The sequence below is a fragment of the Pecten maximus genome, chromosome 17 (assembly GCF_902652985.1).
Source record: "Pecten maximus chromosome 17, xPecMax1.1, whole genome shotgun sequence".
Classification (NCBI taxonomy): Eukaryota; Metazoa; Mollusca; class Bivalvia; order Pectinida; family Pectinidae; genus Pecten; species Pecten maximus.
In genome coordinates this window covers 32,333,987-32,357,491 of record NC_047031.1, presented here as the reverse complement: position 1 = coordinate 32,357,491, position 23,505 = coordinate 32,333,987, and the positions used below count along the sequence as shown (strand labels likewise).

The window sequence follows — 23,505 nt, the reverse complement described above, 5'->3', positions numbered from 1 at the left end:
ATAGTATATATTTTGTAGAATTGAGTATAGTATATATTTTGTAGAATTGAGTATAGTATATATTTTGTAGAACCGAGTATAGTATATATTTTGTAGAACCGAGTATAGTATATATTTTGTAGAATTGAGTATAGTATATATTTGATATATGCCAGTAACTATATAATTCCTGTAATTACCAGGTTCGTTATATTTATTTTATATCCACTGGCGGAGGCCATTTTGAGTTGGTGATACTGGCCAACTTCAGACCACGTGATTCAGCTCTGATTTGCTCTTGATTAAGAGAATAATCGTGTCCAGTCAACAATAAACATCTCTAATTCTACCTGAGACAATAAGAATTAGCTAATCCATCACTGCTAGTGTGATGGTTCATGGATATGGGCATTTCAGCTGCATCGAGGATCATATCCACGAGTCAAATGTCAATGTCACTTACTAAAACAAAATTACCGGAATAGATAGAATTTTGCCGTTAATAAAATATTAGACATATCAGACCAGAGACATATATCAGGTCTCTGCATATATACTCTGTATATATGTCTCTGATCAGACGCACTACCTATATTTTTCAGTACACGTGGACCAGAGAATGTGTTACGGTCGATATATATGTATTAGAACCTTCCTAGTGCACTATTATATAGATGATTGGTTGTACAAGTTGTAGTGTGTATGACACATTTTCATACGTTTTGGGAGACTTGATTAAAATTCAGTGTTCAGTACACCGGCGAATTTTAAAGTGTCAAAATGCGCTATACACACTAGGGAAGGTCCCAATGCAGGGACGTATATAATTCATCATATATATATATATGTCCCTGGGCATGTCGAGCTGTAATTTTATGAAAGCCTTAATAAAGACACTGTACACGGGAGTATATTATTACTTTTAATTATTTATTAAAATGTGTCCCTGGTTATTTAATGCCCCACATATTTTGGAGTACACATCACTGATTGATCTATAAATGCTAGGACTGTAGATACTGTTATGTTCACACACGTCTACAAACAACGGAGCAGCTGGCCATGGGGATGGTGTCATAGTGGTGTCATATATCTAGTTCTAGTTAAATTGGAAACCGATTATCTTGTGGGCATATTATTAGAAATATAACACATTGTAAAGATCGTAGAAAAATAACATACACCTAATACACTATAAATGTGATGACAACGGGTCCCGGTCGCCAATGAAGTTAAATAATCTCATAAAAAATTCGTTTCATTCACTTGGCATGTTTTATGTTCCTGGTAGGTATACAATTGCTTTTGGGGTTTTGAAGTACACGTTATCTTTCAGACGCTTGTCGGCTAATAAAGTAGCGTGTGGTTAAAACACACTGAAGATCATGATTAGATGTGTATTTTTGCCAACATGGACATGGGAAGTCCGTCGTCTGTTCAGCTTCCTCCGCGTTGAGACTTGGGTAGCGCCGGTCCGACATTAACCAGGTAGTGGGTTACTTGTTAAAGATGTAATTATAAACAGGTGTTATGCACTCAAATTCTGGGTTTTATTTAGTAATTGCTGTTGATACCGAATTATTTACGGGCGAAAAGCCGGCGACATTCCTCCTAGATACATGTCGGGTACATGAAGTGATGTACCTATAGCAAATGTCTGGTTGGGCTCATGTTAATTTATTTCTATTAAAGCGATTGTCAGGCTCGGTTATGCATATATCGCTACAATAACGATAAGTTCACATAAACCCAACCTGAATGCAGTACAAAGATTGTCGTTTGCCACCCCAAGGGAAGAACAATATTACCACACATAATTAGTGCATAGTCCCATTAGTGGAAGTGTTTTGACTACCCAAGGGAATGGGAGAGATGGTCTATGTAGCCTGAGTTTGTGGTGTGTACTCAAACTACTTGAGATAAAAAGAAATGTAAAAGCATATCAAAGCACGTCTCTTCTGATTATCAACAAAGTATTAATCTGCTTAAAGATTAAGCTTAGTTATATTTTGTAGAACATTTAAAGTGACTGCTGGCTAATCACATAATCCACCCAAATGGGCATGTCTAGTCTTATATATAAAAATAGCCAGAAATACCTATATATCAAGAAATTTATATAGGTATTTCTGGCTCCTTTTTCAGTATAAGACTATGCCCCTATATATGATCCACCCACCACCAGTCTCGAGTGAGTCAGATGATGGACATTTCTCCACCGACTGGAGTGACTTTTTAAGATTCCATTCCTCTTGTTAGTATCATTAATCCTCTTCTCAGACTTTTAACCAGCAGTTATGTCTAGTGTTAAGTTAACACTAGACATAACTGTTAACAATCTTTATGTTATGTGTAGTGGAACTAGGCTTGGATAGACGCTGGCTACCTGACGTAGCTCAAATGGTTAGACCGTCTGTCTGGGGTTCTGAGGACTTGGGTTCGAGCCCTGGTCTGGTCATTGCATTTTTTCTCTCCTATTACATTATGTCTGTATCAACACTAAAACTATTGATTAATAGCAATCTAAAGGAAATATAGATGGACTTCCTTGTCCGAAATGTCCTACTGCAAAATATCATTTACAGCTGAAACGTCCATCCACTGGATGTCTCATGATCACCTGATAGCATAACTCACCTACTATTTGCTCTAGGAGACTAGGAGAGCTAAAACAATAATTTCTTTACATATTTTTGTCAATACCTCAGGAATCTATATGGTATTAGTGACAGCAATGTATATGTTTTGTTATGCCAAGTTCATTTATTTCTTCTGTATAGCCTCTGGAGAGACTGTCGCATCTAATTTACTGAATGTAAACACTGCATTAGCGACCAATAATGACCTGTAATTAGTAATGTAGCATATCCTTATATATACTAAAGGGAGGTAACTGTCATCTTATACAAATCACAGGCATATATACTGTGTAATGTAGCATGCCATATGTAATGTAATGTAGTATATGTTTAAGAGAGGTAATTCTATCACAAATCACAGGTATGATATGTAATTAAAGGGAGGTAATTGTATCACAAATGACAGATATAATATGTAGTTAAAGGGAGGTAATTTTAACACAAATCACATATAATATGTAATGTAGTATATGTTAAAGAGAGATAATTCTATCACAAATCACAGGTATGATATGTAATTAAAGGGAGGTAATTGTATCACAAATGACAGATATAATATGTAGTTAAAGGGAGGTAATTTTTTTACATAAATCACACATATAATATTTTATGTAGTATGTTTCTCTAAGGGAGGTAATTCTAACACAAGTCACAGGTATTGTAGAATATATTTATATATATATTTTGTCAAGTACTAATAACGACAGTACAGACAACTAAACTGTCGAATTTTCGAGGCAATCTACGGTATATATTTAAATAATAATTCTATCACGACATTCTATCACCAATCACAGATGTATGTGTAATAAGGCATATATTTATAGTATATATTGGTAAGGGAGGTAACTAACACAAAGCAGTCATCAGGCAAGAAAACAAATTTAAGAGAAGAAAATTAGAAGATTATCAAACCTACAGCCCCTGCCTTAATTGTATTGACTATCACTTTTAGACTTAATCATTAGAACTTATTGTAAATATTGCAACTCATCATTTTTGTCAGATCTGTTTTTTTCAGTTTCAGACGGCAGAGATTTTTCCATTCAGCACCAAACGAAAGAATGGTTTTGTTTACTTACTAGCCATGTGAAACAGTAAAATGCTGGAAATTGATAAGTGTCAATATTTAGAAGAAGGATTGGAAAGTTTACGATAAGCTGCTGTAAAGATGTGATGGAAGATGAGACTGAACAGTATGAGACGTAAACATATTGTGTTTGTGGTGGTGACAGTATTCCTCTCCTGGAACGCCATCATGTACTACGTTTTGATGTCACGGCACTCAAAAAAGGTGAGTTGTCAAAAAAGTTATTAGTTTCCTGACCCTCTAGCCAGTAGCCAAATTTTTTTTTTTAACTGGACACAGAACTTTTTATTTGTATTTTTTTTTTACAAAAGTTACTTTTAATTTCTTGAGTTTTCCTACCCTTTCTAGTCTTGTTTAATCAATTGAGTAATACCTGTATGTAAAATTCTAGATCACTCAAACATCATGCTATACTAAAACACTTTTTTACACCATCTTCATATATCCCTGGGTATTGGTGTCTCCTTGACACCCATCCTCCTATATCCCTGGGTATTAGTGTCTCCTTGACACCCATCCTCCTATATCCATGGGTATTAGTGTTTCCTTGACACCCATCCTCCTATATCCATGGGTATTAGTGTTTCCTTGACACCCATCCTCCTATATCCCTGGGTATTAGTGTCTCCTTGACACCCATCCTCCTCTATCCCCGGGTATTAGTGTCTCCTTGACACCCATCCTCCTATATCCCTGGGTATTAGTGTCTCCTTGACACCCATCCTCCTATATCCCTGGGTGTTAGTGTCTCCTTGACACCCACCCTCCTATATCCCTGGGTATTGGTGTCTCCTTGACACCCATCCTCCTCTATCCCTGGGTATTAGTGTTTCCTTGACACCCATCCTCCTATATCCCTGGGTATTGGTGTCTCCTTGACACCCATCCTCCTCTATCCCTGGGTATTAGTGTCTCCTTGACACCCATCCTCCTATATCCATGGGTATTAGTGTTTCCTTGACACCCATCCTCCTATATCCCTGGGTATTAGTGTCTCCTTGACACCCATCCTCCTATATCCCTGGGTATTAGTGTCTCCTTGACACCCATAATCCTATATCCATGGCTGTTTTTGTCTACTCGCAAGCCTTCCTCATATGACCCCTTACGACCATATATACAATGTATCTAATGATAGGACATTAGTAAACCAAACCAAACCATGAATGTTGGTTATCCCCTAGATACCCTTCTTCATATGACCCTGGATGTTTGTATTTCCATGAATCCTGTCCTTGTATGGCTCTGGCTGTTTATATCTCCTTGACAACAGTCCATTTAAGGCCCTGACTGTAGGTGTGACCTTGACACCTGTTATGACCCTGCATGGATGCTAAAGCACCATAAAACAAAACCAACATCACATGCTCAAATTTTGAAGGCTACACTTGACAATTTTTCAGAAAAAGCTTGTGTACATATGATTGAAAAGGAAACAAATATTAATCATTTATATTGTACATTTCAGATGATCCCTCGAGATATGGAGCTGGACAACTTGGATGTTGGCATTCAAAACCAACTGAGACGAAACCTCGCATTACTAGCAAAGCTACAGGGTATCCGTAACAAAACTGGTGAGTATGGGGGTTATAAGGCCTATAGAGTTACAGTGAAACCATATCCATGTTGGTTCCCAGTGCTCTTTAAATCAAATTATTTTATGTCATTTTGAATTAAACAAAATAAAAATCAGACCAATTACTAGCGATAAGATTTGGGCTCTAAGGTGAAATCAGAATTACTTGTGATAAGGTAATTAGGGCTCTAAAATGAAATCAGATCGATTACTAGTGAGATGGTCAGGGCTCTAAGGTGAAATCAGAATCGTATTACTAGTGTAAAAAATACTAATAAATGGTGGCTTTTGTTACAGAAATGAGCTTGAAGACAAACAAGCCAGAAAGGATGGTGCTGCCCGACAGAAAAGGAGATGGAAGCGATATGAACAAGGTGGTCCTACCTATACTGATGATAGCCTGTGACCGGGTAACGGTCAGTCGTAGTCTGGACCTTCTTATCAAGTGAGTCTCTCGTGACTGGGTAACGGTCAGTCGTAGTCTGGATCTACTTATCAAGTGAGTCTCTCGTGACTGGGTAACGGTCAGCCGTAGTCTCTCGTGACAGGGTAACGGTCAGTCGTAGTCTGGACCTACTTATCAAGTGAGTCTCTCATGACAGGGTAACGGTCAGTCGTAGTCTGGATCTACTTATCAAGTGAGTCTCTCGTGACTGGGTAACGGTCAGCCGTAGTCTCTCGTGACAGGGTAACGGTCAGCGTAGTCTGGACCTACTTATCAAGTGAGTCTCTCGTGACCGGGTAACGGTCAGTCGTAGTCTCTCGTGACAGGGTAACGGTCAGTCGTAGTCTGGACCTACTTATCAAGTAAGTCTCTCGTGACAGGGTAACGGTCAGTCGTAGTCTCTGGGGACAGGGTAACGGTCAGTCGTAGTCTGTCGTGACAGGGTAACGGTCAGTCGTAGTCTGGACCTACTTATCAAGTGAGTCTCTCGTGACAGGGTAATGGTCAGGCGTAGTCTCTCATGACAGGGTAACGGTCAGTCGTAGTCTGGATCTACTTATGAAGTGAGTCTCTCGTGACAGGGTAATGGTCAGGCGTAGTCTCTCGTGACTGGGTAACGGTCAGTCGTAGTCTGGATCTACTTATCAAGTGAGTCTCTCGTGACAGGGTAACGGTCAGTCGTAGTCTCTCGTGACAGGGTAGCGGTCAGTCATAGTCTGGATCTACTTATCAAGTGAGTCTCTCGTGACAGGTTAGCGGTCAGTCGTAGTCTGGATCTACTTATCAAGTGAGTCTCTCGGGACAGGGTAACGGTCAGTCGTAGTCTCTCGTGACAGGGTAACGGTCAGTCGTAGTCTGGACCTACTTATCAAGTGAGTCTCTAGTGACAGGGTAATGGTCAGTCGTAGTCTCTTGTGACAGGGTAACGGTCAGTCGTAGTCTCTCGTGACAGGGTAGCGGTCAGTCGTAGTCTCTTGTGACTGGGTAACGGTCAGTCGTAGTGTGTAGACTATACCGATTGTAGTCACGCTTGGCTGAACTTCACCATTGGGACAAGCTGACATAAACACCCCGTTTGGAGAAGTCAGCTCGTCATATTTACAATAGTATGAATACAATGTTTCCTGTACTTTGATAAAGATCACTTCACCAGAATATTTTTATATAATATCAAAAAATTACATTTCATTGTTTTACAGATATCGTACCACAAAGGAGAGATTCCCGATTATAGTTAGTCAGGACTGTGCTCACAAACCAACAGCTGACGTCATACAAAAATATGTCGTGTCGGACAACATCAAACACATCAAGGTAATTAAGTGTGAGGTGGAGTTAGAATCCCCGACGTCATACAGAAATATGTCGTGTCTGACAACATCAAACACGTCAAGGTCAGTGTGAGGGGGGAGTTATATAAATCCCAGACGTCATACAGAAATATGTCGTGTCTGACAACATCAAACACGTCAAGGTCAGTGTGAGGGGGGAGTTAGATTAATCCCCGACGTGATACAGAAATATGTCGTGTCGGAAAACATCAAACACGTCAAGGTCAGTGTGAGGGGGAGTTAGAATCTGTGACATCATACAGAAATATGTCGTGTCGGACAACATCAAACACGTCAAGGTCAGTGTGAGGAGGGAGTTAGAATCCCTGACATACAGAAATATGTCGTGTCGGACAACATCAAACACATCAAGGTCAGTGTGAGGTGGAGTTAGAATCCCCAACGTCATACAGAAATATGTCGTGTCTGACAACATCAAACACGTCAAGGTCAGTGTGAGGGGGAGTTAGAATCTGTGACATCATACAGAAATATGTCGTGTCGGACAACATCAAACACATCAAGGTCAGTGTGAGGGGGAGTTAGAATCTATGACGTCATACAGAAATATGTCGTGTCGGACAACATCAAACACGTCAAGGTCAGTGTGAGGGGGAGTTAGAATCTGTGACATCATACAGAAATATGTCGTGTCGGACAACATCAAACACGTCAAGGTAAGTGTGAGGGGGAGTTAGAATCCCCGACGTGATACAGAAATATGTCGTGTCGGACAACATCAAACACGTCAAGGTCAGTGTGAGGGGGAGTTATAATCTGTGACATCATACAGAAATATGTCGTGTCGGACAACATCAAACACGTCAAGGTCAGTGTGAGGGGGAGTTAGAATCCCTGACATACAGAAATATGTCGTGTCGGACAACATCAAACACGTCAAGGTCAGTGTGAGGTGGAGTTAGAATCCCCAACGTTATACAGAAATATGTCGTGTCAGACAACATCAAACACGTCAAGGTCAGTGTGAGGGGGAGTTAGAATCCCCAACGTCATACAGAAATATGTCGTGTCTGACAACATCAAACACGTCAAGGTCAGTGTGAGGGGGAGTTAGAATCTGTGACATCATACAGAAATATGTCGTGTCGGACAACATCAAACACGTCAAGGTCAGTGTGAGGGGGAGTTAGAATCTGTGACATCATACAGAAATATGTCGTGTCGGACAACATCAAACACGTCAAGGTCACTGTGAGGGGGGAGTTAGTATCTGTGACATCATACAGAAATATGTCGTGTCGGACAACATCAAACACGTCAAGGTCAGTGTGAGGGGGGAGTTAGAATCCCGGACATCATACAGAAATATGTCGTGTTGGACAACATCAAACATATCAAGGTCAGTGTGAGGGGGAGTTAGAATCCCTGACATACAGAAATATGTCGTGTCAGACAACATCAAACACGTCAAGGTCAGTGTGAGGGGGAGTTAGAATCCCTGACATCATACAGAAATATGTCGTGTCGGACAACATCAAACACATCAAGGTCAGTGTGAGGGGGAGTTAGAATCTGTGACATCATACAGAAATATGTCGTGTCGGACAACATCAAACACGTCAAGGTAATTGTGGGGGGGAGTTAGAATCTGTGACATCATACAGAAATATGTCGTGTCGGACAACATCAAACACGTCAAGGTAAGTGTGAGGGGGAGTTAGAATCCCCGACATCATACAGAAATATGTCGTGTCGGACAACATCAAACATATCAAGGTAAGTGTGAGGGGGAGTTAGAATCTGTGACGTCATACAGAAATACGTCGTGTCGGACAACATCAAACACGTCAAGGTAAGTGTGAGGGGGGAGTTAGAATCCCTGACATCATACAGAAATATGTCGTGTCGGACAACATCAAACACGTCAAGGTCAGTGTGAGGGGGAGTTAGAATCCCTGACATCATACAGAAATATGTCGTGTCGGACAACATCAAACACGTCAAGGTCAGTGTGAGGGGGAGTTAGAATCTGACGTCATACAGAAATATGTCGTGTCGGACAACATCAAACACATCAAGGTCAGTGTGAGGGGGAGTTAGAATCTGTGACATCATACAGAAATATGTCGTGTCGGACAACATCAAACACGTCAAGGTCAGTGTGAGGGGGGAGTTAGAATCTGTGACATCATACAGAAATATGTCGTGTCGGACAACATCAAACACGTCAAGGTCAGTGTGAGGGGGAGTTAGAATCTGTGACATCATACAGAAATATGTCGTGTCTGACAACATCAAACACGTCAAGGTCAGTGTGAGGGGGGAGTTAGAATCCCTGACATCATACAGAAATATGTCGTGTCGGACAACATCAAACACGTCAAGGTCAGTGTGAGGGGGAGTTAGAATCCCTGACATCATACAGAAATATGTCGTGTCGGACAACATCAAACACGTCAAGGTCAGTGTGAGGGGGAGTTAGAATCTGACGTCATACAGAAATATGTCGTGTCGGACAACATCAAACACATCAAGGTCAGTGTGAGGGGGGAGTTAGAATCTGTGACATCATACAGAAATATGTCGTGTCGGACAACATCAAACACGTCAAGGTCAGTGTGAGGGGGAGTTAGAATCTGTGACATCATACAGAAATATGTCGTGTCTGACAACATCAAACACGTCAAGGTCAGTGTTAGGGGGAGTTAGAATCCCCGACATCATACAGAAATATGTCGTGTCGGACAACATCAAACACGTCAAGGTAAGTGTGGGGGGGAGTTAGAATCTGTGACATCATACAGAAATATGTCGTGTCGGACAACATCAAACACGTCAAGGTCAGTGTGAGGGGGAGTTAGAATCTGTGACATCATACAGAAATATGTCGTGTCTGACAACTTCTAACATGTCAAGCTAAGTGTGAGGGTCAGAAGATGGTATATGTAAATCAAACCTTGTATGTTGTACTATGCTATACATTATCCTAATTTCACCAAAAGTTTCTAGACTTTAATTACCAGTAGTGACATAAAGTCCTGGATAAGTCTTGAAAGTTGTTTCAAACTCTGTAAGAATAATGATGCAATACTGTTCCTGGTATTACTAAAACAGCACAAATAATAGAGAATACCAGAAACCGATTTTTATGCCCTGGCATGAAATAGGGAGAGGGGCTCGTCTCGTCATGTCGCGGCGCGTCCCATCCTGTCCCGATGTAATGACCAGTTAATGTCAGTAACTGCTGATGTGATCCTCACTATACTGTGTTTTGGGATTTCTATTAAAGTGGCAGTGATGTCTTAATACAGACTTTTACTAGTTTCTTCAAGTATATGTTACATTAAGTAAAAACATTATAGAGAAATCTGTCCTGTTATTGAGTGTAAACATAGCAGTATATGTTACATTATAGAGAAATCTGTCCTGGTATTGATGTAAACATAGCAGTATTTGTTACATTATAGAGAAATCTGTCCTGTTATTGATGTAAACATAGCAGTATATGTTACATTATAGAGAAATCTGTCCTGTAAACACAGCAGTATATGTTACATTATAGAGAAATCTGTCCTGTTATTGATGTAATCATAGCAGTATATGTTACATTATAGAGAAATCTGTCCTGTAAACATAGCAGTATATGTTACATTATAGAGAAATCTGTCCTGGTATTGATGTAAACATAGCAGTATATGTTACATTATAGAGAAATCTGTCCTGTTATTGAGTGTAAACATAGCAGTATATGTTACATTATAGAGAAATCTGTCCTGTAAACATAGCAGTATATGTTACATTATAGAGAAATCTGTCCTGGTATTGATGTAAACATAGCAGTATATGTTACATTATAGAGAAATCTGTCCTGTAAACATAGCAGTATATGTTACATTATAGAGAAATCTGTCCTGGTATTGATTGTAAACATAGCAGTATATGTTACATTATAGAGAAATCTGTCCTGTTATTGATGTAATCATAGCAGTATATGTTACATTATAGAGAAATCTGTCCTGTAAACATAGCAGTATATGTTACATTATAGAGAAATCTGTCCTGTTATTGATGTAATCATAGCAGTATATGTTACATTATAGAGAAATCTGTCCTGTTATTGATGTAATCATAGCAGTATATGTTACATTATAGAGAAATCTGTCCTGTAAACATAGCAGTATATGTTACATTATAGAGAAATCTGTCCTGGTATTGATGTAAACATAGCAGTATATGTTACATTATAGTGAAATCTGTCCTGTAAACATGGCAGTATATGTTACATTATAGAGAAATCTGTCCTGTAAACATAGCAGTATATGTTACATTATAGAGAAATCTGTCCTGTTATTGATGTAATCATAGCAGTATATGTTACATTATAGAGAAATCTGTCCTGTTATTGATGTAATCATAGCAGTATATGTTACATTATAGAGAAATCTGTCCTGTTATTGATGTAAACATAGCAGTATATGTTACATTATAGAGAAATCTGTCCTGTAAACACAGCAGTATATGTTACATTATAGAGAAATCTGTCCTGTAAACACAGCAGTATATGTTACATTATAGAGAAATCTGTCCTGGTATTGATGTAAACATAGCGGTATATGTTACATTATAGAGAAATCTGTCCTGGTATTGATGTAAACATAGCAGTATATGTTACATTATAGAGAAATCTGTCCTGTAAACATAGCAGTATATGTTACATTATAGAGAAATCTGTCCTGGTATTGATTGTAAACATAGCAGTATATGTTACATTATAGAGAAATCTGTCCTGGTATTGATGTAAACATAGCAGTATATGTTACATTATAGAGAAATCTGTCCTGGTATTGATTGTAAACACAGCAGTATATGTTACATTATAGAGAAATCTGTCCTGGTATTGATTGTAAACACAGCAGTATATGTTACATTATAGAGAAATCTGTCCTGGTATTGAGTGTAATCAGTATGTGTTTGTGTTGTCTTCAGCATCCTAATCTGACTAACATAGAACTGAATAAGAAGGATAAGAAATTCCTGGGCTACTATAAGATCGCTCGCCACTACAAATGGGCGCTGAACCAGATCTTCTTGAAGTTTAACTACTCGGCTGTTATCATTGTAGAAGGTAGGTATATATATGCCACATTTTCGCATTAAAACAACATCTCAATAACAACTCTGCCATTACTATCACCATAGAGGCCGTGTTGACCGAGTGGTTAAGGTGTCCCAACACTTTATCACTAGCCCTCCACCTCTGGGTCACGAGTTCGAAACCCATGTAGGGACAGTTACCTGGTACTGCATGACCGTAGGCCGGTAGTTTTTCTCCAGCTACTTCGACTTTTCTCCACCTTCAAATTTGACACATCCTTAAATGAGCCTGGCTGTTAATAAGACGTTAAATAAACCAACCAAATCATCACCATTGTCATCTTTATATGTACATTGTACTTGAAATTTCTTATTACTTACTCAAAATTTCTTATTAAGTACAAGAAATTTCTTATAACGTTCATGTTTCTTATAACATACATGAAATTTCTTACTATGGACATGACATTTCTTATTAAGTCCACGAAATTTCTTATCACAAATTTTATGAAATTTCTTATTACGTACACAAAATTTCTTTCTTAGTACATGAAATTTCTTATCACGTACATGAAATTTCTAAATATGTTCATGAAATTTCTTACATTGTACAAATTTAGACAAACCTGTTTCAGCTGCATGACCTAAATTGTATTTAAAATATTTCCACACAAGGAAACAATATTCAGTCTACAGTTTAATTTTAAACCTCTTCTTGTTCCAGATGACCTCGACATCTCCCCAGATTTTTTTGAATATTTTTCGGCGACTTATCCAATTCTGACCTCTGACCCCTCAGTTTGGTGTGTATCTGCGTGGAATGACAACGGAAAAGGTGGCATGGTGTCAGATGACCCAGGTAAGTTTGTGTTCAGTAACGACTCGGGTCAGATGAACAAGGTAAGTCAGTGTTCAGTAACGACTCGGGTCAGATGAACCAGGTAAGTCAGTGTTCAGTAACGACTCGGGTCAGATGAACCAGGTAAGTTTGTGTTCAGTAACGACTCGGGTCAGATGAACCAGGTAAGTCAGTGTTCAGTAATGACTCGGGTCAGATGAACCAGGTAAGTTTGTGTTCAGTAACAACTCGGGTCAGATGAACCAGGTAAGTCAGTGTTCAGTAACGACTTGGGTCAGATGAACCAGGTAAGTTTGTGTTCAGTCACGACTCGGGTCAGATGACCCAGGTAAGTCAGTGTTCAGTAACGACTCGGGTCAGATGACCCAGGTAAGTTTGTGTTCAGTCACGACTCGGGTCAGATGAACCAGGTAAGTCAGTGTTCAGTTACGACTCGGGTCAGATGAACCAGGTAAGTTAGTGTTCAGTAACGACTCGGGTCAGATAAACCAGGTAAGTTTGTGTTCAGTAACAACTCGGGTCTGATGAAACAGGTAAGTTTGTGTTCAGTAACGACTCGGATCAAACGAACCAAGTAAGTCCGTGTTCAGTAATGACTCGGGTCAGATAAACCAGGTAAGTTTGTGTTCAGTAACAACTCGGGTCAGATAAACCAGGTAAGTTTGTGTTCAGTAACGACTCGGGTCAGATAAACCAGGTAAGTTTGTGTTCAGTAACAACTCGGGTCTGATGAAACAGGTAAGTTTGTGTTCAGTAACGACTCTGGTCTGATGAAACAGGTAAGTTTGTGTTCAGTAACGACTCGGGTCAGATGAACAAGGTAAGTCAGTGTTCAGTAACGACTCGGGTCAGATGAACCAGGTAAGTCAGTGTTCAGTAACGACTCGGGTCAGATGAACCAGGTAAGTTTGTGTTCAGTAACGACTCGGGTCAGATGAACCAGGTAAGTCAGTGTTCAGTAATGACTCGGGTCAGATGAACCAGGTAAGTTTGTGTTCAGTAACAACTCGGGTCAGATGAACCAGGTAAGTCAGTGTTCAGTAACGACTTGGGTCAGATGAACCAGGTAAGTTTGTGTTCAGTCACGACTCGGGTCAGATGACCCAGGTAAGTCAGTGTTCAGTAACGACTCGGGTCAGATGACCCAGGTAAGTTTGTGTTCAGTCACGACTCGGGTCAGATGAACCAGGTAAGTCAGTGTTCAGTTACGACTCGGGTCAGATGAACCAGGTAAGTTAGTGTTCAGTAACGACTCGGGTCAGATAAACCAGGTAAGTTTGTGTTCAGTAACAACTCGGGTCTGATGAAACAGGTAAGTTTGTGTTCAGTAACGACTCGGATCAAACGAACCAAGTAAGTCCATGTTCAGTAATGACTCGGGTCAGATAAACCAGGTAAGTTTGTGTTCAGTAACAACTCGGGTCAGATAAACCAGGTAAGTTTGTGTTCAGTAACGACTCGGGTCAGATAAACCAGGTAAGTTTGTGTTCAGTAACAACTCGGGTCTGATGAAACAGGTAAGTTTGTGTTCAGTAACGACTCTGGTCTGATGAAACAGGTAAGTTTGTGTTCAGTAACGACTCGGATCAAACGAACCAAGTAAGTCAGTGTTCAGTAACGACTCGGATCAGATGAACAGGTAAGTCTGTGTTCAGTAACTACTCTGGTCAGATGAACAGGTAAGTTTGTGTTCAGTAACGACTCGGATCAGATGAACCAGGTAAGTTTGTGTTCAGTAACAACTCGGGTCAGATGAACAGGTAAGTTTGTGTTCAGTAACGACTCGGATCAAACGAACCAAGTCAGTCAGTGTTCAGTAACGACTCGGATCAGATGAACAGGTAAGTTTGTGTTCAGTAACTACTCGGGTCAGATGAACAGGTAAGTTTGTGTTCAGTAACTACTCGGGTCAGATGAACAGGTAAGTTTGTGTTCAGTAACGACTCGGATCAAACGAACCAAGTAAGTCAGTGTTCAGTAACGACTCGGATCAGATGAACCAGGTAAGTTTGTGTTCAGTAACAACTCGGGTCTGATGAAACAGGTAAGTTTGTGTTCAGTAACGACTCGGATCAGATGAACCAGGTAAGTCCGTGTTCAGTAACGACTCGGATCAGATGAACCAGGTAAGTTTGTGTTCAGTAACGACTCGGGTCAGATAAACCAGGTAAATCAGTGTTCAGTAACGACTCGGGTCAGATGAACCAGGTAAGTTTGTGTTCAGTAACGACTCGGGTCAGATGAACCAGGTAAATCAGTGTTCAGTAACGACTCGGGTCAGATGAACCAGGTAAATCAGTGTTCAGTAACGACTCGGGTCAGATGAACCAGGTAAGTCAGTGTTCAGTAACGACTCGGGTCAGATGAACCAGGTAAGTCCGTAAGTGACTAGAGAAGACATGAAGGTATGATTTATCAAAAGACAGTTTTCTATAAACACAGTTCTGTATTGACCTATGAGAGAGAAAAAAAGTCTTAATATTTGTAAAATATTAAATTTATTACAGTTTATCAATTTATTTGAACTGAGTCTGTAACGTCAAACATGACATCACGTACAAACTCAAAAATGTAACATTATGACAAGTCTTCATATTGTATGTGTGTCATGTTGTGTAATATTCACCAGCCCTCATTGTTCTTATCGCCCTTCGTTAAGTCTGTTGTCCTCCCGTAGACAATCCTTGTTATCATAATTTATGAAGGGGCAACGATAGCTTAGTCAGTTAGAGTGCCGGCCACATAACCTCAGGTGAGAGGGCAGCGATAGCTCAGTCAGTTAGAGTGTCAGTTACGTAACCTCAGGTGAGAGGGCAGCGATAGCTCAGTCAGTTAGAGTGTCAGTTATGTAACCTCAGGTGAGAGGGCCGTGATAGCTCAGTCAGTTAGAGTGTCGGTTATGTAACCTCAGGTGAGAGGGCCGCGATAGCTCAGTCAGTTGGAGTGCCGGCCATGTAACCCCAGGTGAGAGGGCCGTGATAGCTCAGTCAGTTAGAGTGTCAGTTATGTAACCTCAGGTGAGAGGGCCGCGATAGCTCAGTCAGTTGGAGTGCCGGCCATGTAACCCCAGGTGAGAGGGCCGTGATAGCTCAGTCAGTTAGAGTGTCAGTTATGTAACCTCAGGTGAGAGGGCCGTGATAGCTCAGTCAGTTAGAGTGTCGGTTATGTAACCTCAGGTGAGAGGGCCATGATAGCTCAGTCAGTTAGAGTGTCGGTTATGTAACCTCAGGTGAGAGGGCAGCGATAGCTCAGTCAGTTAGAGTGCCGGCTGCGTAAACTCAGGTGAGGGGGCCGAGAGTGCCGGCTGCGTAAACTCAGGTGAGGGGGCCGTGATAGATCAATGGGTTAGAGTGCTGGCCATGTAACCTCAGGCGAAGATCAGAGGTGCGTGGTTTGATGCTCATTAGCTTGCTGGTGTCGTTTTGTGTTTCTTTAGAAGATGAGAAATTTACCGGTCTGTACTTGCGTGGTTATGTCCTTTGGCAAGACACTTTCCCCTTATTGCTCTGGATGAAATGTGACGGGCGTCGAAAGAGTGGGGATGTTATATTGGGCCACATTGGGAATCAAGAGAACGGGGATATTATATTAGTCAGCTGCCTTAGTTCTAGTTGACTTTTGTGATTTGGTTATCTTTACAGAGCTACTGTACAGGTCCGACTTCTTTCCTGGACTCGGTTGGATGATGGAGAGGAAAATCTGGCTAGAGATCGGACCAAAGTGGCCAGTTACGTAAGTCGCTATATAGTTATACAACAGATACAATAAGGTAACATCTATGGTTGGCATTACAACACTGAAAACAGATGAATATTTTGATTTAGCAATAAAAGGTTATGGTCAAATTGATGACTATTGCATCATGTATTTGCTATTGATACCATGTTTGGGTACAAAAGTATATTTGTAATACATGTACAAATGTATTTACTTAGTATAACAGGTTTTATTTAATAATTAAAACAGGTTCTGGGGCAAATATAGTAAGTTTTATTCATTTATTATGACAGCTTTTTGGTTAAATAGATGTTAACGATATTTGATCATTCTGACAGATTTTATGAGACAAATTGATGTCAGTTATATTAAATTATTATAAAATGACAACTTTTTGGGTAGATGAATGTTTACATTATTTGGTAATCCTGACAGATTTTGGGACGACTGGATGCGTCACCAGGACCAAAGGAAGGAACGCGTTTGTATACGTCCGGAAATTTGTAGGACGAGTACATTCGGCAAGAAAGGAGTGAGCAGGTAGGATTGTCCAGCTAATACTGAGGTCAGAAAGAAATAACAATACAAAGTAGTAACTTAAATCGAAGTAAGATCCACCCTTAAGTCTGTGTAACAGTGAAGTAGGATACACCCTTAAGTCTGTTTCAAGATGACGTAGGATACACCCTTAAGTCTGTTTCAAGATTAAGTAGGATACACCCTTAAGTCTGTTTCATGATGACGTAGGATGCGCCCTTAAGTCTGTTTCATGATGACGTAGGATACACCCTTAAGTCTGTTCAAGATGAAGTAGGATACACCCTTAAGTCTGTTTCATGATGATGTAGGATACACCCTTAAGTCTGTTTCATGATGACGTAGGATACACCCTTAAGTCTGTTCAAGATGAAGTAGGATACACCCTTAAGTCTGTTTCATGATGATGTAGGATACGCCCTTAAGTCTGTTTCATGATGACGTAGGATACACCCTTAAGTCTGTTTCATGATGATGTAGGATACTCCCTTAAGTGTGTTCAAGATGAAGTAGGATACACCCTTATGTCTTTTTCAAAATAAAGTGAGATAAATTGTTATGTCCCTTTCTTAGTTAAGTAGCATGCATCCTTATTTTTAGGTCACCTGAGACAAAGTCTCAAGTGACCTATTCTAATCCCCTTTTGTCCGTCATTCGTGCGTCGTCCGTCGTCCGTCCGTAAACAATTTACATTTTCGACTTCTTCTCCAAAACCCCTAAACCAAATTCAATGAAATTTGGCTGGAAGCTTCTATGGCTAAAGGTCAATAAAATTGTGAATTATATGGTCCCCACCCCCCAGGGGCCTGAGGGGCGGGGCTTAAATGGGTCAAATTGACCAAAACTTCAAAAATCTTCTTCTCTACTCTCAGATATTGTGGAATCAAACACTCTTCATAGATGGAAGGGTGCTTTACCAAAATTGTGAATTTCATGACCCAGGGGTCTCGCGTTTGCCCCAGGGGAGGGGGTAAACTTTACTATAGTTTATATAGGGAAATCACATTTTTGACTATAATTTGTTTGATTTCGATTGGAATTCATTCTAATTTAGTTAACATTATCAGCAAGGAATGACAGTTTGATGGCATGCACATGTTGGCCCTGACTGACCCCCAGGGACTGATGGGCGGGGCTAAAAAGTCAAATTGATTGAAATTTCAAAAATCTTCTTCTCTACTCTCAGATATGATGGAATCAAATACTCTTCATAGATGGAAGTGTCTTAAGGTACTTTACCAAAATTGTGAATTTCATGACCCTGGGGTCTCAAGTTTGCCCCTGGGGAGGGGGTAAAATTTACTATAGTTTATATAGGGAAATCACATTTTTGACTCTAATTTGTTTGATTTCGATTGGAATTCATTCTTACATGGTTAACATTATCAGCATGGGATGACAGTTTGCTGGCATGCACATGTTGGCACTGACTGACCCCTAGGGGCTGATGGGTGGGGCCAAAAAGGGTCAATTAAATTAACTGAAATATTTCAAATCTCAGGTGACCGTTAAGGCCCATGGGCCTCTTGTTTCCCAATAAAATAGGGTACATTCTGAAGTCTTTGTCACACTTACCATATAAAGATGGATTCATCGTTAAAATTCAACATCCTTTTTTTTTTACAGGGGTTTATACTTTGATAAACATTTGAAACATATCAAGTTGAATGACCAGTTTGTAGCATTTACACAGAAAAACTTATCCTACCTCATGAAGGTAAGTAAAATTCCTGAACGTATTAAATAAACGCAAAATTTGGGAACTCCATAAAGTGTACCCTGAATGATAATTAGTATGTCAAAGGGTAAAGATGACCATAACACAGGGGCCGCGGTGGCCGAGTGGTTAAGGTGTACCGACACTTTATCACTAGCCCTCCACCTCTGGGTTGCGAGTTTGAAACCTACATGGGGCAGTTGCCAGGTACTGACCGTAGGCCGGTGGTTTTTCTCCGGGTACTCCGTCTTTCCTCCACCTTAAATGACCCTGGCTGTTAATAGTACGTTAAAAAAAAAAACCCAAACCAAATGACCATAACAACGTCAAGATTATTTGTATGGTTATTAATAGATGTTAGATAAAGCTATAAAATAAATTATGGTGAAGAAATTATGTGAAAATTTTGTATCGTTTTGGATATGAGCGATTTCATGGAATGTACAACTGTATGCAAATGTCAGTCATCCTAGATAATGACCTGTCTAACTGTGACATCACAGGTGTGTGATATCAGCCATATTGTTTTTAAGGGAACGAGACAGACGAATCATGACATGAAATATATACTTCAATTACCAGCTGTAGTATAACAAATTATTAACAATAATACTATATAATTTAATTTTGCTTGTAACAAGCATTTTCATTGGCTCAAAAAATTATGTTATCATCTCATAACATAAAAAAAATAAAAGGAACTACTTTCAGTTATCCGGAGTAATTGTTGTTCACGGGATTTTGTATTTATCGATGTGTTTTTAAATATCTGGAGCAAAATAACATGTTAAACTTCGCGGTTTATTCAGAGTACACCCCAGTTTTTTGTGTTATTGCTCAATAACGTAAAAAAAATATTACAGTTAACCCTTAATTATATGTAATTTACCATCATGATATATAACCATTTTAGAAAAATAGAATCAAGTATAATCAGGATGTATAAATGTCTTTTGTTGTTACAACTTGTATATGTATGGTGTTTTCTTGTATACGTGTATGTCTTGTACTATAACTTGAAATGAATAAAAGATGAATTAAAAAAATGATATCAAATATATAAAGTTACACTTTAGCCAATTATCAGATTGATAGTAAACACAGTATAAACATCCAGGTTGCTGTAAGGTTGGTATTTTTCTGTACAGTTATAAGTACAGGACAAGATTTTACTGTAAATTTAAGTGTAGATTTGGTAATGTTTACCAGGTATATGTCTGATGAATGGTGAGAATCAGGAAACAAGAAACACTTACAATGAATTAAAGTCTTCAAAAATTACAGATTACTGTAATGTATTGGGCATAATCACTCAGTTTTAATGTATTACATGAAAACTATGATAATTAGTGGAGCTGTGACTTTTATGTTTATGTATTAGAGATGAACTTTGACCCAGTGGTCAACTATGAGCTTTATGTATTACAAGAGAACTATGACTTCTGTTTACTAATGACCTCTTTATTTATTTATAACATGAGAACTACAACAAGAACCTTTAGTGATCTATGACCTGTGTTGATCTATGACCTCCATGTTTATGTATCACAATAGCATGACCTCTGTTAACTTTGGATCTATATATTTATGTATTACAGGAGAACTATGACCTTGGTCGACCTATGACCTCTATCTATATTTGTTACAAGAGAACTATGACCTCTGTTGACCTATGACCTCAATGGTTATGTATTACAGGAGAACTATGACCCCTGGTTCACACATATGGTTTATGAAACACCAGAAGTGACGGTTGCCGAGGTGATGTCTGGCAGTAAAAAACACCTCAAGGCGTTACGTGTCACCTACACTACAAAGGAACAGTTCAAGGCTACAGCTAAGAAGCTTGGCATTATGGACGACTTCAAGGTCAGTTAGAGTTCAAACTTCTACTCTTTATGTTAACAGGAGGTACATTTATAGATTTGTAATCAGTCTGTATAAATTTAAAGGCTTCTCAGGATTTACATCCTTCAATGTTACATTAATTTAACTTTATATTGCTTGTATATGAGCCAAAAAGTTCAGCTTTCTTTTACATAGTTTGCAAGCCCTCGGGAAATATGAGAGCTGAGGGTTAACAAACCTTCTTATTACCCTGCATCCAAAGTAAAGTGTTTATTATACCGAAAAATAATCAGTAATGATGATACTCAAAAATAAACTGAAGATATGAAATGAAAAAGAAGCTTACTTGTTGTTGTTACAGGCCTGGTGTCCCACGTGTAGCCTACAGAGGAGTAGTCAGTTTTGTCTTTAAAGGACAGAGAATATATTTTGCTCCAAAACCAGATTGGCAAAAATACGACATCAAATGGAAGTGACCTTGACCATGTGGTGACTTTCATCACATTGACCTTCAAAAGAGGACATTTGTTTTATCATTGGTCACTGAAGGGTCGTCTAGTTAAGACGGCTCCTGTTATCGTTTATATATGATTTGTCTATCACTGTGATCTATACAGTGTCACTATAGAATCGGCCGACATGAATGTTTCCAAGTCAGTAATACAGACAGTTTATATCATCATGTTGATGAGGTTGATGTGTAGTTTTATCATCGTCCTCGGTCAATATCATGTACCTGAGGTTAATTTAAGGATTGAATAATGTTATGTTGAGGTGTATGGGGGTATAAACCTCAATAGGTCTTGAGACAAATTTTATGAACTGCGAAACTGAAACTTTATTCAATCCTTATATTTATAATTTTTTTTATATTTTGTACAATATTGTGTCTTTGACAAATAGGGACTTGTGCAAGTCTACCACAAAACTTACCGAAATGTACGTCATCACTCTTCGTCTACGTATGGTTAATACTTTTGGGATTTCTTTCGTAAACAAACTTAATAGCGAATTAAAACAATTATTAGTTTTAAAGGAATTTCTTTCATATAAATATGAACACTTTTGAAAAGGAATTAAAAAAACATAGTCCAAGCTCGACAAATGTATTCCTACGCCGGACTTGATATAGTTCATTGAAAAATGACTCGAGTTAACTGTGGTAGGTTCATTGAGTCTGAATTGAGTGGAAATATAAATATAAAACCATATATTGACTGAAATCAACATGCTATCGTGATAGTTTTATTTGCTTCTTCACTCTGAGATTAATAATTTGATATTACATTTTTTTTTCTCTAAACTTAAAATACAGTTCTCTAATATTATTTTATGATGACAGAAAACTACTGACAGCTGCTTTCGATCTCTTTTTCATTAGATTAAAAAAATCTCAGGTTGGTGTCAGCGTTTACAAAATTAACGTATTATAATGTATTAAATGGTAGTGTGAGATTATATGATTTGCTCAAAGTTTTACCATTCAGATACAATAATGGTGATTATCCAATGAAAATATAAATGCTAATTAGATGATATAAAAGAGGCCTATATAACATAACTAAGGTATGTTTATATGTTTATATACAGACAGGGGCCGCGGTGGCCGAGTGGTTAAGGTGTCCCGACACTTTAACGCTAGCCTTCCACCTCTGGGTTGCGAGTTCGAAACCTACGTGGGGCAGTTGCCAGGTACTGACCGTATGCCGGTGGTTTTTCTCCGGGTTCTCCGGCTTTCCTCCACCTCCAAACCTGGCTCGTCCTTAAATGACCCTGGCTGTTAATAGGACGTTAAACAAAAACAAACCAAATTATATACAGACATGTAGCTGACTTGAAAATAATTCATGAAAACCTGATTTTATTGTGTATTTCTGTATATTACTATAGCATTCCAGGTTTGTTAACCTTGTTCTGGGAGAGAATGGCAGACAGAGAGAGGGACAAGAAAGAAAGAGAGAGAGAGACAGACAGAAAGAGGTATTACCGTATTTATCTGCAAATAAGCCCCTTTTGCTTGTGTAAAAGTTCAGTAATTTGTGAACCACTTTTAGCTTTCTATTTTGAAAATGATTAATGTCTGCAAAAATGAAGACATGAACAACTATTTGCTAACTATTTCTAAAATGATTAATTTCTGCAAAAAAAAGAAGGGTGCTCATGCTACTGTATATCACATGTATGTGATTAGGGGCTTATTTTCTGATAAAGGTAAGAGATAGCATTTCAAACATACAAAAACTTCTAGAGAGAATGAGCGAGAAAAAGAAACAAGACAGAGAGAGAGATCATTCACTTGTTAAAAAATTGTACAATTGCTGTCTCATTGTGAGTGAAAACAGTTCGACTGAAATGGCAGACTGCCAAAGTGAACAAAACATTATTGTATGAGAAGAAGCTGTTAAGACAAAATATTCTGAAAATTGTTGAAATATCAGCAAATAGTTATATAGTTGCAATGTTATTGATTTATTATTGAATGAAGAGAAAATGGCTTGAAATGCTGTAAAAGTTCGTATTTTGGCACTCTCAAATTTGAGCTCAAAACAAGATGTAAACAGACAAGTATAATGCTGAATTGGTACATATAAACTAATTTCTTGCCGTAGAAAACAATATACAGAATTTGTAATTAGCGCAATCATAATTTTGCGTAATGCTTTAAGTGTGAAAAGCGCTTCAATGGAGATTCCTGCTTAAATATATACA

The 23,505-nt window shown here is 38.8% G+C and overlaps 1 protein-coding gene across 1 annotated transcript; it reads left to right on the top strand.

Moving 5' to 3' along the window:
• The first annotated feature begins 1,360 nt into the window (after window positions 1–1,360).
• LOC117315405 (alpha-1,3-mannosyl-glycoprotein 2-beta-N-acetylglucosaminyltransferase-like) lies at window positions 1,361–21,579 on the top strand. The gene is made up of 12 exons (XM_033869586.1): window positions 1,361–1,467; window positions 3,640–3,912; window positions 5,177–5,285; window positions 5,585–5,732; window positions 6,932–7,046; window positions 12,011–12,149; window positions 12,843–12,977; window positions 16,619–16,709; window positions 17,130–17,234; window positions 18,858–18,948; window positions 20,647–20,818; window positions 21,160–21,579. Exons 2-12 carry the CDS (start codon window positions 3,802–3,804, stop codon window positions 21,270–21,272), a joined length of 1,329 nt encoding a protein of 442 aa, XP_033725477.1. The 5' UTR covers window positions 1,361–1,467; window positions 3,640–3,801; the 3' UTR covers window positions 21,273–21,579.
• The last annotated feature ends 1,926 nt before the right edge of the window (window positions 21,580–23,505 follow it).

Bases quoted from the DNA above. Each gene is read 5' to 3' on its own strand.
- LOC117315405 (XM_033869586.1), top strand. From the start codon at position 3,802: ATGAGACTGAACAGTATGAGACGTAAACATATTGTGTTTGTGGTGGTG. The intron at 3,913-5,176 runs GTGAGTTGTCAA...TGTACATTTCAG, and splicing joins TGTCACGGCACTCAAAAAAG to ATGATCCCTCGAGATATGGA. The intron at 12,150-12,842 runs GTAGGTATATAT...TTCTTGTTCCAG, and splicing joins GGCTGTTATCATTGTAGAAG to ATGACCTCGACATCTCCCCA.